Here is a 16,822-nt window from a genome sequence, read left to right as displayed (position 1 = left end):
TCGACCAGAAATGTAAAAACACAATTTTATTTTTTCATGTCATTTTCTGACATTACCACTGTCCATCTGATGCGTTGCCGCCGTCTTCGTCAACTTATTGTATTTTCTATCTAGCTACAGAGACTGTAATTGTGAATCTTGTCAAAAAGTCAACCAAATACATATTTTCATCTAGTGTTATCTCCCAGATTGATATTCTAGAATTCCCAGAGGGCTTTTTATTTCGATCACTACTATTCAATCACAACTTCTTCATCAGTTTAAGCCTAACAAGCTTTATCTTGCAGTGTTCTCCTAAAGCCAATCAAAAAATGGTCTGTGTGTCTGTAAATGGTGAGTGGAGTGAAATGTAGTGTTGTGCAACTTCACATTGCACTTGTTTCGAAGACACTTTAGTCTTACAAAGTGTCTTACAATAAGAGCAATAAGTGCTAGCATGAGGTCTTAAATTATGGTTTTCATTCTGTGTTGGAAGATCTGTAATGCCTCTGCTGTCCTGACTTCAGTCGGCAGTTTATTCCACTATTGTGTGACAAGGACAGAGAAGAGCCTAGACAAAAATAAGTGACCACTGGGTCCTCGGAGTGACTGGAAAGCCAATAGTCCAGAGGACAGGACGAGCCTGAGTTTAGGACTGTGGCTTTGAGGAGGGAGCAGTTCTTCTGTAGCACCAGAGACAAGAACTTGGATGTAAGCTGCAACAGGAAGCCAGACTAGAATTAGATATTGAATGCCGACATCACACAGTGTGCCTAATACTACTGTACCTTCGTCTGGTTTGTTGAAGTCCTTGATCTGGTCCAGGAGAAGCTCTTCATCCGAGAGTATGCTTCCAGGAGGTGACATACCACAGAGAGAGAGGGTGGCTGGGTCATCATCTGAGTCTTCATCCTGAGAAAAACAAAATAATTCTGGTAAAAAATAGGAACTGTAGTTTTCTCCTCTCATCAACCTTGAACCTACTTCTCTAGTGTTAATTTAGGAAAGCATGTAGTTGTCAAGACAATCCACGCATGTAAACATACTGTTGATGAGACAAGGACCGTGTAAAATGTGAGATTAACATTGAGAATGTATTCCTGTTGTTCACAGCTTAAGTGACAAAGTGGCTGCAGATGGTTTTGCACCCCTCCAGTTAGCTGGATAATGGTATGAAGCACCGTTTTACTTACCAGTCAAGTCATCTGCTGATAACTATCACAGATGTTTAGATTTCACTTTGATGTCAGATTTTCATTAAGACTTAACAGTCATTTATTCCCACATCATTTCAGGTTGTCGGAGAAGGACACGTTCATGAAAGCAGAAAATTGTATATAAGGTTGCATATAATGTCCCCCCCCCAGGAAATGGGCTACTGGAGGCAGCGTGCGTCAAATGCTGATAGCATCTCTTCTTTTCGGATCAAATAACTAGGTGAAAGCCTGAACAACAACCCAACACATTAAATATATGGCCTTTTCTATGCAACAGCAACGAAGTAGTGGAAATACCTGACATTACCTCTTTCCATTTATTTACTGTACCTCATCTCCCAATAGGATGTCGCCTGAATCGAGTTTTTGGATAGAAGCCGTCTCAGTTCTGGGTCCGTCACCTCGGTCATGGTATCTGGAAGCAGGTAGATCTTTCTTAAGATCATAACATAAACAGTGAAAGTAGTTAACCTTGTAAATTGAGCAGATAATACATCAAAATGTATGGATGAATGTAAATTAGAGATGCACCGATAGACCGGCCGGTGACCGGAATTGGCCAGTTTTCACGTACTCGGCCATGACCGGCGACCGGCAGGTCAGTCTGACATATGCCGATTTCATGCCGGTCAATGCTACAATTAACTGACAACATAAGTTATACGAGTTACAGTTCTCAAGGATGCACGCACACACGGACGCGACAACAGTCTCTTTTCCCTTTCTCTCAACTTTTCCGCCGTGTGTCGGCGCTATTCTTGAACATGTAGGAACCTCGTGAATTAACCTGCAACATGTCAGCTGTTTGGAAATTCTTCAGCGTGTATGCAGAAGATAACAAGTTTGCAATATGCAACACCTGCGAGGAAAAAGGACGACACCAAAAACCCAAATCACATTTTTTTAGTTGGATATTGGATGTGAAAAGAAGGAAATGGTTCTAACATTGCACTTTAGATGTGTGTGAATTTCCCACACCAGGAGTCATTTATATAGTTCTATTTTATAGTGATCCATTATCTGTTCAAAAAATTTTCTATGTTCTGTGCAAAATGTTCTATTAAAGAAAAGATAGAAAATAAATATTTGTGTGTGCTGTAAAGAGGTTAGAAAAAAATGAAACCGGTGCCATTTTATGTTTAAGTAGGGAATCCAAGAAATAGCCTGTGGAGTCTCAAATTAGATCACACACACACTAGAAATTTACATTTCAGGTATTCAGCTAAACCTTCTCTAAGATTTTGGGGGATATTTTGATCTTTAAGTCAAAGTAGAGTTTTGGTTGCCAATTTTATAGTTGACAGAAAATAAAATAAAGGAAAAAGAGGATGACTAAGGCAACAAAGGTTCAGAGCAGATTCAAACCAAGTACATGACATGTGTCACAATGAAATGAGCCAGTGGGTTGTCTGCTGTTTACTGTCTGTAACTATGGGTACTCCCATTAATGAGCTTCAGTAACTGACAGTGCGTGTGCTTAATTTGGACAGGACATACTAGCCAGCGGGCTCCTCACTGGTTATAGAGTTACAGAGTGCACCCCCAAAACAAAACAAACCCTAAAGTGAAACAGAGAAACAATTAGGTCAGGCCCATTGCAAGAGTAAACACAGTGACAGTGCATTTGGCATGTTTTAAAACTTAGCTTAAAATTTAAGAAATGCTCTCAACAATTTCTGCCCATCATGAGACCGGGAGGATACTGGCTACCCTAAAAAAAATCTCTTATCCAGACAAATGTAGATTTAGCAATAAGCTGATCGTTCTAGTAGTGGCCTTGCTCCATCACATCATAGATGTTAGACCTGCTTAATAGCAATTATCAGACATTGCTGTCAGACATCTCAAGGTCATCTGGTTCTTGCTGTACTGAGAGTCAACTCAAAGTCCAGAGTAGCTGCCTTTAGTTTTGATGACCCTAGATGCTGAAGTAGTCTTCCTAAGGGACCTAAGATGTGTACAGTCTCTCATTTATTTTAAAAATGGCCCTAAACATTTCTCTTTTTCTGTTACCTTCCAGTAATGTGCAATACATCCTTTGAATTGACTAACCAATATGTGAGTCTTCCTGTATGGTTGTTGTGAATGAATATTAGCATTATTACAATTATCATTAATATTGTAAGTATTAATTTAAGCTTGGGATGCTCTTTATGACTGTGATCTGAGCGCCGTCCAAGACGACTGTGATTGAGAAATGTCGGACCCGATCGTCACTGATTTGACAGCTGACTTTTTAACCGGAACCGGAAGGTAACGCAGTGTGAGAGTGTGGAGGGAGAGAAGACAGACGGCGGAAAACAGCATTATTTCGAGAAAAATGTTGTACTAGTTGCTTAGTTTTTTGTTTCTTATTAGCCCCCTGGTAGCCTTTAGTCTCTAGAAAGAACCAGCATCTACGCAAATCTACGTACCTGTGCGTGGAGGACCGCACATTTTCTACGAGTAGTAAACATTAGCTTCAGGCTAACGCCAGCTCCATGGCTACCTCCACACCTGGCGAGTCCCCATTTCCCCATAGGATTTCCTCGTTGCTTGAAAATGCAAACAAAGAAATTTCTGACCTTAGGGAAGAAGTTCGTCGGCTCTCAGAGGACTTAAAAACCAAAGATGCCTTGTTAACAGCCTACCTGGACGTTGCTCAAAATCAATCACTCCAAATCACAACTCTCTCGGCGGCTTTCCAGGATACTGCGCTTTGGGACCCATCCCCCGGCCCACATCCAGCTTCTTGCTCGACACCAACCATCAGGCCATCCTGGACTAAAGTGGTTTGCGGCCCGAAAGAGAGCCTTGGGTAGGGCTCCATCGCCTACTGCCCTCAGCCTCTCCAGTCGCTTCGATGCCCTGTCGAAGCCGAATGTTCCCCCGGTACCGGCCGATGTGGTTACCCAGGCTCGCCCCGCTTCAAAGCCGACTGACCAGCTATCGTCACGGGAGAGGGCCGCTGCCTCGCAGCGAAAACTTCTGAGGGATGCGGTAGTCAGACGGTCCGATGGCCTCCCTTGCCTGAACCGGCCAAATGACAACGTTCCTCAAAAACAATCTCCCCCACCGAATGGTAAGCAATATTCCTCTTCTTTTCCTTGTCCATCTGAAACCGATACTGGCTGTTTTGTTCCTGCCACCGGCCATTCACGCCCCCCCACTCCTCGTCCGCTCTTCCCCCCAACCACAATAATTATTGGTGACTCCATCACCCGGGATATACGGTTTTTTAATGCTGTCACACACTGCTTTCCTGGAGCCAAAGTTGCAGACATCCTGGCTAAAGCTGTGGACCAGATACCCTCACTCTCGACCTCTATTAAACGTATCGTGGTCCATTGTGGACATAACGACATGTCCTATCAGCAGAGTGAGCGCACAAAGAAAGACTTTGGTACTCTCGTTGAAGCTTTAAAAAGCACTGGGAAGAAGGCTTTTATTTCGGGCCCACTTCCATCTCGAGGTCGCGGAGTATGCCTTTTTAGCAGACTACTCATCCTCACCTGGCTCCAGCATACATGCAACATCCACAACACAGGTTTTATTGACAATTTTAATCTGTTTTGGGAACGTGGCTCCCTGTTCAGCAGGGACGGGATTCATCCCAATAGACGCGGCAGCCAGATGCTATGTGAGAATCTGCGGCACTCCGTGCAGACCAAGACCCCGTAAACACACGCATAAGCGCACTTCCCAGTCTCACTCTCCCATAAGCTCTCACTCCTTTTCAAATAACTCTGCTAACCCACAGACCAGTCATATCATTCCAGTAAGAATCAGTAATATCAGTAATCACAGGTACAGCGCTACACGTGCCTCTGTGCTTCCTTTGGAGCAGCCACCCATCCATAATCCCATAACTACGGTGTCTGTCCCCCAACTGAGATCGGTAAAATCAAACGTAAACCAACGAGATGCTATACTTAACAACCTAATTGGAATTAAAACAACCACTGCAACGATAGAACAGAATAGGAGAATCAAATGTGGACTATTAAATAATAGATCTCTGTCTTCTAAAGAAATATTGGTAAACGATTTGATATCAGATAATCAAATTGATCTATTCTGTCTTACTGAAACATGGCTGGGCCACGAAGAATATGTTAGTCTAAATGAAGCCACTCCTCCCAGTCATATTAATACTCAAATTCCTAGAGGCTCAGGCCGAGGAGGGGGAGTTGCAGCCATATTTGACTCAAACCTGTTAATAAATCCTAAACTTAATTATAACTCGTTTGAAAGTCTTGTTCTTAATCTTCAACATCCGGTATGGAAAACATTACAGCCAATTATATTTGTTGTTGTTTACCGAGCGTCAGGCCCGTATTCTGAATTTTTATCTGAATTCTCAGAGTTTTTGTCATGTGTAGTCCTAAAATCAGATAAAATAATTTTTGTAGGTGATTTAAATATTCATATGGATGTTGACTACGGTGGCCCTGAAGTGCAAATCACAACAGCAAATCATAAAACACGACAGCAAATATGAAAACACGATGGAAAATAGGAAAACACTTCAACAAATCATAAAACACAACGGCAAATAGGAAAACACGATGGAAAATAGGAAAACACTTCAACAAATCATAAAACACAACGGCAAATAGGAAAACACGACAGCAAACAGGAAAACACGACAGCAAACAGGAAAACACGACAGCAAACAGGAAAACACAACGGCATTAACTTCTACCGGAAAAGGTAGGGCCTATCTAGTAGAGGACGGACTCTCCTGATTGGACAGACGGACTGTCTGTCTTTTAACAGGAAGGAGAGGTGAAAAACACGGAAAAGCTCCTACTTTTAACAGAGAGACAGTCCGTCTGTCCTTTCAGGAGGCTCCGTCCTCTGCTAGATAGGCCCTACCTTTTCCGGTAGAAGTTAATGCCGTTTTGTTTTCGTATTTGCTTTTGTGTTTTCATATTTGCTGTCGTGTTTTCCTATTTGCTGTCGTGTTTTCCTATTTGCTGTCGTGTTTTCCTATTTGCTGTCGTGTTTTCCTATTTGCTATCGTGTTTTCCTATTTGCCGTGGTGAAGAAGATGATGAAGCAAAGGAAACTAGCACCTTGGTATAACTCCCAAACTCGCAAATTAAAACAAATCTCACGAAAACTGGAAAGTAAATGGCGTTCCTCCAAATTGGAAGAATCTTGTTTAGTTTGGCAAGACAGTATGAAAACTTATAGGAAGGCCCTCAGAAATGCCAGATCAGACTATTACTCATCATTGATAGAAGAAAATAAGAACAACCCAAGGTTTCTTTTCAGCACTGTTGCCAGGCTGACTGACAGCCACAGCTCTACTGAGCCATCTATTCCCCTAGCACTGAGTAGTGACGACTTCATGAGTTTCTTTAATGATAAAATTATAACAATTAGGGAATTCATCACCTTTTGCCCTTAACTTCTAACGGTTCACCTTTGAATGCAGGAGTGCTAGAAAGAACGACAGGACCTGACATATACTTAGACTGCTTTTTTCCTATAGACCTTCAACAATTAATGCTAAAGGTCTCTTCAGCAAAGCCATCTACCTGTCTATTAGGCCCCATCCCAATGAGGCTACTTAAAGAAGCGTTATCTGTGGTTAACACTTCATTACTAGATATGATCAATATGTCTTTATTAACAGATTATGTACCGCAGTCATTTAAAGTAGCTGTGATAAAACCTCTTCTGAAAAAACCCACCCTCAATCCTGAGGTCTTAGCCAACTATAGACCTATATCTAACCTTCCCTTTTTCTCCAAGATCCTTGAGAAAGTAGTCGCTAATCAGTTATGTGACTTTTTACATAGGAATAGTCTATTTGAGGACTTTCAGTCAGGATTTAGAAAGCATCATAGCACAGAGACGGCACTGGTGACCTTCTAATTGCTGCTGACAAAGGACTTGTCTCCATACTTGTCTTATTAGATCTTAGTGCTGCATTCAACACTATTGACCATACAATCCTTTTACAGAGACTGGAACATTTAGTTGGCATTAAAGGAATCGCACTAAGCTGGTTTAAGTCCTATTTCTCTGATCGATCTCAATTTGTCAATATCAACGATAAATCCTCCAAGTACGCTAAAGTTAGCCATGGGGTTCCTCAAGGCTCAGTGCTTGGACCAATTCTTTTCTCCTTGTATATGCTTCCTCTAGGCAATATTATTAGGAAACACTCAATTAACTTTCACTGTTATGCGGATGACACCCAATTATACTTATCAATCAAGCCAGACGAAACCAGTCAGTTAGCTAAACTTCAAGTATGCATTAGAGATATCAAATCATGGATGACCTACAATTTCCTGATGTTAAACTCAAACAAAACTGAAGTTATTGTGTTGGGCCCTAAACACCTCCGAACATCATTATCCCAAGATATAATTACTCTAGATGGCCTCCAGCACTACTGTCAGAAATCTAGGGAGTTATTTTTGATCAGGATATATCCTTTAACGCCCACTTAAAACAAACCTCTAGAACAGCCTTTTTTCACCTTCGTAACATTGCCAAAATTAGGAACATCCTGTCTCAAAACCATGCTGAAAAACTAGTCCATGCATTTGTTACTTCCAGGCTGGACTATTGTAATTCCCTATTATCAGGATGCTCAAATAAAACTCTTAGGACTCTCCAGCTGATCCAGAATGCTGCAGCACGTGTTCTGACAAGAACTAAGAAAAGAGATCATATTTCTCCTATATTAGCTTCTCTGCATTGGCTTCCTGTAAAATCCAGGATTGAATTTAAAATCCTTCTCCTGACCTACAAAGCTCTAAATGGTCAAGTACCATCATATTTTGAAGAGCTCATAGTACCTTATTGTCCCACTAGAGCACTGCGCTCCCAGAATGCAGAGTTACTTGTGGTTCCTAGAGTCTCTAAAAGTAAAATGGGAGCCAGAGCATTTAGCTATCAGGCTCCTCTCCTGTGGAACCAGCTCCGAGTCTGGGTTTGGGAGGCAGACACCGTCACCACCTTTAAGAGTAAACTTAAAACTCTCCTCTTCGATAAAGCTTATAGTTAGGGAAGCTTATAGTTAGTTGCAGCGTTCGCCTAGACCGGCGGGGTAAGGTATGTAGCCACAGTCATGACGCACCGCCTCCCTATCTCGGCTTCTCTTCATAGAAAGCTTACTATATTTAGGGTATGAGGAGTTGCAGCATTCGCCTAGACAGGCGGGGGTGGGTGTGTAACCACAGTCATGGCGCACCCCCACCCTCCCTCTGCTTCTCCCCATAGAAAGCTTACATATACTTAGGGAGTAATGAGTCGCAGCGTTAGCCTAGACCGGCGGGGGAAGGTGTGCGGCCACAATCACAGAACACAGCCTCCCTATCTCCCCTTCTCTGCAGCTCTTAGTTATGCGGTTATGGTTCTAGACTACGGGGTACCTCCTTGGACACACTGAGCTTCGCTCTCCTCTCTCTTTCCATCTGTGTGTATTCGTGTCACAGAAATGTTTAGAAACATAGCTCCGGGGAGCTTATTCCCCTGAGTCCTTATGGTCTTTTTCCCTCTTTTTTTCTAACCCTACACCCTGCTACGCACTGCAATGCCCGGCTTCAACTTGCTATGTCCGGCCAACGCCCTGCCACGCCCTGTTACGCCCTGCTGTGCTCTACGACTTATGTTCTTTTTCCGCCCAGCATCATCATCTTGGATCATGATGGCACCTACATCATGGTGGCAGCTGTTGCCGTGGTCCTGCCCTACGCCCTGCTAAGCCCTATTACACCCTGCTACGCACGGCAATGCCCGGTTTCGACTTGCTATGTCCGGCCAACGCCCTGCCACGCCCTGTTACCCCCTGCTGTGCTCTACAACACCATGAACTATTATATATTCTTCCTAAAGGGGGGTTTTTCCTTCCCGCGTCGCACTCACGCATTCATACATGCTCTTGGGGGAATCACTGGAATTGTTGGGTCCTTGTAAATTATAGAGTGTGTTCTAGACCTACTCTATCTGTAAAGTGTCCTGAGATAATTCCTGTTATGATTTGACACTATAAATTGAATTATATTCATCATCAGTAGGCTATATTTTTTTTCTCTCCATACAAAACACACCTATTTTCCCCTAGGTATGAAATGTGCAATATAAATAAGGTTTGCCTTCTCTAGTGTTACTCTAACCACAACACTGCACCGTTTTCATTACCTCAGGCCAGTAGCATCGCTATAGACGGGCACATCATCGGTCAGCTGGACTCGAGGACGGTGCAAACTTGGGTCTAAGTCTGGCAGAGAATGCAAACTAGCAGCACCTCTTCTTGGACTGTTTTTAAATGTGTCCTGATCCGCCATGCTTTTCAAGCAACCTGTGGAAAAATAATTTTAAGTCAGTGCGAGGGTTGCAGCTTTAAACTGTTTTTAACTGCCCCAGGACTTCCTATTTTTGTTGTTATCAGAGCCACTCCTAAACTTGCTTGCTATTTCCATTTCATGTGGCCTTCAACTTCTCATAATGCAATGTTACTGGTGAGGATATCAAAATCACTAGAATAGAAGAAAAAAAAAAATCATATACATGTCTAACCTTGTTTACAGACATAAATTGCATTATTTATTTTCATTATGCAGCAGGAAAGACAAGTGACTTAAAAAAAAACTGGGTGATACAAGCTTTTCTATGTATATTTCTATTTATTAAACGTGGAGGCATTTTCTCAGACAGTTATTTTTCTGCGATTTCACAGTTATAGGGAGATTGACCAAATCTCTCTCTCTCTATATATATATATATATATATATATATATATATATATATATATATATATATACAGATTGGCTTACGATTAAACTATTTAGCCATATTTTATCTTTTTTTTTCTACCAGCCAATCATTTTCTGGGTCCAGCTTCTCAATCATGACGATGTTTTCATTTTGTCTGTTTTTTTATCATTCATAAATTGTCTATTTTATTTATTAGTTTTGGACAGATTAGACAAAAAGACATTTTTGGGCTAATGAAACTTTGATGGGCACAACATTATTGTTTTTCTCAGTGCTTTTCTCCCATTGCTGACGTTCGACCAACTGATGAGGACGTTACTTGCCCAATATTATTATGTTATTGTATTTAGGTTAATCAATGTGACGTTACAGCAACTAGATAGCTAGTGAGGGTGCTATGTGTGAACGATAGTCAATGCGACACCCCGTTAGCTAGCGACGAAGCTACCGTTAGCTTCCTTAAATGCTTTATTAACGGCAGTTATGAACAGTTGCACCGTATAATACAAATCTCTGAAAAAAACGGTTAACGTTAGCTAAACGTCAACTCATTTATTTCATCATTACTCAAACCTTAGAAAGAATGTTTGCTAACGTTTAGCTACGTTAACGTTACATGTTTTAGCTAGCTAACGTTAAATTGTTTCTTCTGATTCAACAGACAACGTCACCATTCCAAGAAAAAGACACATTTAATGTCGAGTTTGCACGAAGTGAAACGCTTTTAACTTTCAAATAAATTGTGGCCACATATAACTCAAAGTTTACCTTAGGTCTTTAGGCGTTCTTCAAAACTGAGAGAGACGAGGAAGTCGCGATTGTGTCCACCTGTCTGGATCGAGTCGTGGAGGCAGTGTTGGTGAAACTGGCAACCTTGGAGGCAAGTGAAGGAGGAAATCGAAATGTTTTGACTCATGTTGTGGTGCTTCAATTAGTTTAATGCGTGCTTATTGGATTATATGAAGACACTTGCAGCCTAATATTTCCATTTTTACTCAAACAACAACTTTTTACAATATTTTGAACCCTTGTCATGCACTGATGACGTTTTCTCTAGTTCAACCCCAATGTGTTGGATGAGGTTGAGGTCAGGGCTAATATGTGCAGGCCAGTCAAGTTCTTTCACATTAACATCTGAAAATCATTTCTGTATCATCTTGCTTTGTGCAAAAGTGTCTGTCATGTTGGAACTGCTGCTACATTTATATTATTGTCTAAAATATTACTGTGTGCCATGCCCTCTGTTGGAACTAAGAAAATCACCTTTGTTTTCACCACATACAATGAAAACATCACATTACATCAATACAGCGAATCTCATCACTCACATCACAACAATCGTACAACAATTAATACAACATGCACACTGTACAGCATACAGTACATTTGACGCAGAAGAGTGCAGATTAATGCAGTTGTTGCATGCTATTATTGTACTAGGAACAAAAGATCCCTTTAATATATTTTTGTTTGCCAGCGTCGCCCTGAGGTGAGCAAGTTAAACTCAGGGTGTATTTAGTGTCACAGATGATGGTCAAAGCTTTCTAGCTGTACTGTAAAGGTCCTCCAATTACTTTTGTTGGTGGCCTACTATCTTTCCTGCTGTTCGGACTGTCCTGGCTAGTTTTTTTTCATTTGTTAATGTAAAATGTCTATAGCCTACCAAACAGAGAAACGTGTAGTGCATAATGCTGTTTAAACGCTGTGCAACTATTTTACACAGTCCCTCCAGAAAAACGCGATTATGCGATCGCATAATTCAATGCATAATCAGCCAAAGTCCGCATATTTATGCGGGGGCCGCATTTTTTCAAATACACCGCACTTTCGCCGCATAAATTGCCGATTTCCGCACAAAATATGCGGGGCTTGCATGATTTCATAATCCCCGCATTTTCGTTGCAAAAAAGTCACATATATCTTAACACAAAGTTGAAAAATGTTGCGTTTACTTCACACAAGAGCAGCCATTTTCCCCTGTTGTCGTGGGAACGTTATGAAATGACGTTATGAAGTGACGTTATGAAGTGACGTTATGAAGTGACGTAATTACGCGACGTGAACATCATCGAAAAGCTGCAAATGCCGCGATGAAGCCATGATGAAACCTGCATATTCCATCGCTTTTTTAAAGAAAACGTGCCGCATAATCAAGGATTTTTGCCCGCAACAATCACAAAAAAACTCCGCATTTTTCTGGAAGGACTGTACATAGTGGTAACTATTTTAATGGTTTCACTTTACTTGTTCCACATACATGATAGTTGCAATTGGTTGTCAATTAGTGGATGGGCATATACAATTAGAAAAATACTTGGTTGAGGCATCTATCTAATAAAGAGGGACGCGTGTGTGTGTGTGTGTGTGTGTGTGTGTGTGTGTGTGTGTGTGTGTGTGTGTGTGTGATGTATGTATGTATGTCTGTCCCTCTGTCTGTCTTTGAAATATCTCATGAACCATTCACCCAATCTACTGTATACTTGGTTTCCTGGGTACCCAATGAACTTGGGGTTTGGATTTTGAAGAAATTTGGACAGCATTAGATATTGGATATTAAAAATAAAACTAAACGGCCGAACAATAAGCTGCTGGTGCAGCACGCAGCAGACTATTCCCCGGCTTGGGCTGCGGTTCACTTTTTGTTTTGCAGCTTCTAACGTAACATGATTGCTGGATATACCAAGCAAACTTTTCTTCACGTTCCTGGAGCACGAGCAGATGTAGCCGACAGGAACATCTCAACTGCTATGTTGAATAAGGTTGGAAAATAAAGGCGCTACGTAACGCTGGCTTTTCCGTGTCTATTATTTCGCTAAGAGGAAACTCAATAAAAAGCCATTTGCCAACACTAAATATCAAACAAAAGCCAGACACTCTATCGTATTAAGTTGCTGTGAGCTGTAAATTCACCACTTCTAAACAGAGGCAGAGCATAACCTAATCTCGGAGCTTTCTCCACAGCCCTGTGCAATGCGAAACTATCTTGGAGCTGACCGGAAAGCAGTTTTCATCTGACTCACCCTGGGTCCGGTTACTTAACTCTACTGCTAACTGCTAACTATGCACTAATAACATTACCGTCGCCAAAATACCCCCGCAAATCAAATCCATACTTCAATACTTCATACGTCAAGCAACAAGTGTTAAATTTGTTAACGATAATACGAGACGGTACAACACCGCTGTCATTATAAACGCTGACTGTGGTGATATCAACATGCATTATCGTTGACGACAAAGACAATACTAAAATGTTCTCTCTCTCTCTAGCTTGCCTATAACATGGCACGAAAGCGCATTTTGGATTTCTTCATAAATCAATCACAGGCTAAAAAGCCTAATAGACCTGAGTCAGAAAACCCAGCAACTGTAACCGAAAGAAGCAGCAGCACCTCTACACCTGTCACTCCCACAGCGACCCTGCTAGCAACAGATGACGAAGCAGCTAACTTTTGATTTAATTTAATTCAGTGATGTGTTTTATACCCTTGTATTTTGTGGCTCAGTGTTTGAGCTTGTAGTAGGCCTATTCTGTACCATTGTCGTAGCTTTGTGCATATATCCTGCGTTACCCGTGCCTAGTTTTGCCCTGTCTTGGATTTTGGATTTCATTCTTGTTTTTGTTTTTCCGCTTGTGGAGCATTGTGATGGATGCGGTGTGGTGTGTGGTGGTTGACTTTGGCTGAAAATGTCACTCTCGAAAATCTGTCAGCATCCCCAACTCGAAATATGTTCCCGTGGGCATGGGCACTGTAGTTGTCAACTAAAATACACATGATAACATCAGAAATGACCAGGGTGATGTCCTCTAATGTAGGTTACAGGCTAGTTGAGTAAATATCATAGTTACAATCCCTACACTGTGAGATCTGTGCATGTTACCATTTCGGTGGAATTTAGATTGAATGTGGGAAATGGGAGGAAATGAAAGAGTGGGTTAGTCATGTTTTATGTATAGATGCAGTAAATAAGCAAATAGAATACAGAATGGTTTGGCGATTTCTATGAATTTTAAATCCGTAACGCTGCACACACATACATACTCATTCATACCAATATGAACACTAAAAAGCATGCGCTGAAAAGCTCCCACAATGAAATGAGTTTGCGGTAAATCCCTCACACACACACACTTTACTAAGCTGCCTTTACTAAGTGTGTGGCGTCATTTGCAGTAGAGAAATGTTCCCCTGATCATTGTGCAACTCAAAACTGAACTCTTTCCATTCCTTTCACCTCAAGAAAAAAAGCCTTCATGGCATTCTCTCCTGAGCCAAATGAGGCTTTCTTATGAGTGTATTTGTATGTGTGTCTGTGTGTGTGCATATGTCGCAGTGTTTCTGTGTTTCACATGGGACTCTAACCCTATCCCATGTGTCATCTTCATTTTAAATACCACCTATTCCCTCCCTGACTCTCCTCTCTTTGTCTCTTTCTATTCCCCTTTCTCTCCCTATATCTTTCTTTCTTCTTCGCTTTCACACCCACACACTCACTCATGGCTGAGAGATTCCCCTGTTTATTTTTTTTTGTGAAAAACAAATGAAACCGTGATAACACCGTAGAGCACGATTCAATATTTGTTTTTGCTCAGGGACAGTGTTTTTCCAAATACATTGTCACAGCTTTTGTATTGGAATATGGGCAGGCAGAACTGTGAAATATTGAGCCTGTTGACAGTTTTTCTAAACATATGTCATTGTGTGTGAAAGTGTAATTGTAATTGTGTGCTTGCATGTGTATGTCGTTGTGTGAAAAAACACCACCGGGCACAGTTGATGAGTATTGTTATTGATGCTTGTCTGACAGGGATAACACTGTGATGTATTGAATTATGCTAATTAGCACTGGGAATGAAAACTTGAATTTTTACCAACTAGAGGTTCCCTCTCTGTTTAACAATGATTTTCCCACTGGTGTCCACAATGTGTAGCTGCTGCTGCAGTATGTTGTCATATTGTGTGTGTGTGTGTGTGTGTGTGTGTGTGTGTGTGTGTGTGTGTGTGTGTGTGTGTGAATACTATGTTAATTTAGCCACATTAGCATCATTTGCATATTGTTTGCAACTAGGCTATACATTGAGCTTTATATGTTTACCAAGTAAATAACTGAAAAATATTTTTTGGACAGTTTTGGTATTTTGGACAGTGTGGGTTTATTTCATGTATGGTAACAATATCTGCCTTTATTCAATTACGAATATTGGTCCTTTGCACCCATCCATCTTTTGTTCTTTGACTTTTGGGCGTGAGTATTGTCATATTTGACATTATTTACCTTATTTATTGTTTGATATTTTATGGATTTTCTTTATTTATGAAGACAATATGCCTTCTTTACATAAATACCTGGATGGTAATGTGTGTGTTTTCTCAAGGCGAGTCACCAATTGACTTTTTTAACCTACATGATGATTGTTTACCAAGTATCATGTATGTGTATGGAACTTGAAATATTAATACTGAATTTGTAATACCGTAAATATGCCAGCAGTAAGAGAGACAGTACGCAGGATTATTTATTCCAAAAATATGTTTAATTATTCATGGCACAAGTAACTGCACAGACAGGCCATGAATAACATATATCATGGGTGGTGAACATTTAAAAAGCATTTTAAAAAGCCTTTTAATGATCTTCAATGTGTTGCTTTTCATAGAAAGAAACATTTCTACCTCGCTAACATCTCTGTAATGCAACATGAGCGGCTGCATCTGACTCAACCTGCTCCGCTGGGAGTTGCAGGGTCGAAGAGTGACATCAGACTGGGTGATTGTGCACTCCAAAAAAAGAAAACTTTGACATACTTGTACAGCATAAGCCTCTCATTCTCACCTAACTGTATCAGACTCGCTGGTGAATAAAATATTAAATTCGGAAATCTAAAACTCCAGATTTCCAACTGGGTAACTGCCTCCATGCACAACTGAACAGGGATAATTGGCCATTCATATTATTTTCACCAAATGCATTTGACAGGCCTTTCCCCAGGCTCACCACTAGAGGGTAAAAGTCATTTGCTCACTCCCTCCCTCAGTTTATTTCTAATACTCACACATGACCTACAAATCAGTAGCATCAGGCAGAAAAGAGGGAACAGAGAGAATACGGGTTTATACTATACAGAGCTAGGATTTGAAATGAATGACAAAAATAGGACATTGCACTTTTAGCAGATATTAGAGGACAAGAGGCAACACTATGGCTGATCCACACCAATACAACCAATGGTATATTTCACACATTTAAAGGATATAGATAATGATAAGAAGTGACAGTAGGAAACTATTTTCAGATACATATAATTTTCTCAGAATGCATGTCTGCCTCAGAAAAACATGCAGCCTCTCAAGGAATTTATAAAAAAAAAAAAAAAGAAATGTATAATCATATTTCTAAAGAAATATATTGGAAATGTATCTGAAATACCTCAACATATACTAGGTGGATAATTGCAACATTTTGTACAGATATTCATGGTTCCCAGATGTATCCTGGTGAATTTAGTGATCATGGAGTCCCCCTCAGGATGAATAGTAAAAACTTAAGTGATCCCTCATCTTTTCATGTAGCACCATCATCAGATCAAAATGTGTCCAATACTTTGGTTTATGACCTGAAAAACCAAGGATATTCCCATCAGCTCTTAGCTATACTTTAGGTTTAGTGCTAATCAGCAAATGCCAGCGTGCTAACAGGCTAAACTAAGATGATGATGATGGTCAACATTTGAGTTGCCAAACATCAGCATGTTAGCTTCTTCATTGTGAGGATGTTAGCATGCTGACATTAGCATTTTGCTCAAAGCAATATGCCTGAGTACAGCCTCACAGACCTGCTAGCATGCCCGTACACACTTGTTAAAATACAATCCTACGAAACTGTCCATTGTCAACAATATTATA

At 40.8% G+C, this 16,822-nt stretch overlaps 1 protein-coding gene across 1 annotated transcript in view; it reads right to left on the bottom strand.

The window, feature by feature from the left end:
* The window catches only part of adad2 (adenosine deaminase domain containing 2), an 18,199-nt gene extending 8,712 nt beyond the window's left edge, over window positions 1-9,487 (bottom strand). Inside the window, exons 1-4 of the mRNA XM_078266605.1 lie at window positions 9,342-9,487; window position 9,311; window positions 1,527-1,631; window positions 768-891 (exon numbers count right to left, since the gene is read on the bottom strand). Of these exons, the coding sequence (XP_078122731.1) occupies window positions 768-891; window positions 1,527-1,631; window position 9,311; window positions 9,342-9,487 (376 nt within the window). The remainder of the gene's footprint in view (window positions 1-767; window positions 892-1,526; window positions 1,632-9,310; window positions 9,312-9,341) is intronic.
* Window positions 9,488-16,822: the final 7,335 nt, after the last annotated feature.

This window comes from Sander vitreus, chromosome 13 (genome assembly GCF_031162955.1).
Source record: "Sander vitreus isolate 19-12246 chromosome 13, sanVit1, whole genome shotgun sequence".
Taxonomy (NCBI): Eukaryota; Metazoa; Chordata; class Actinopteri; order Perciformes; family Percidae; genus Sander; species Sander vitreus.
This window is presented reverse-complemented; position numbering and strand designations above follow the sequence as displayed.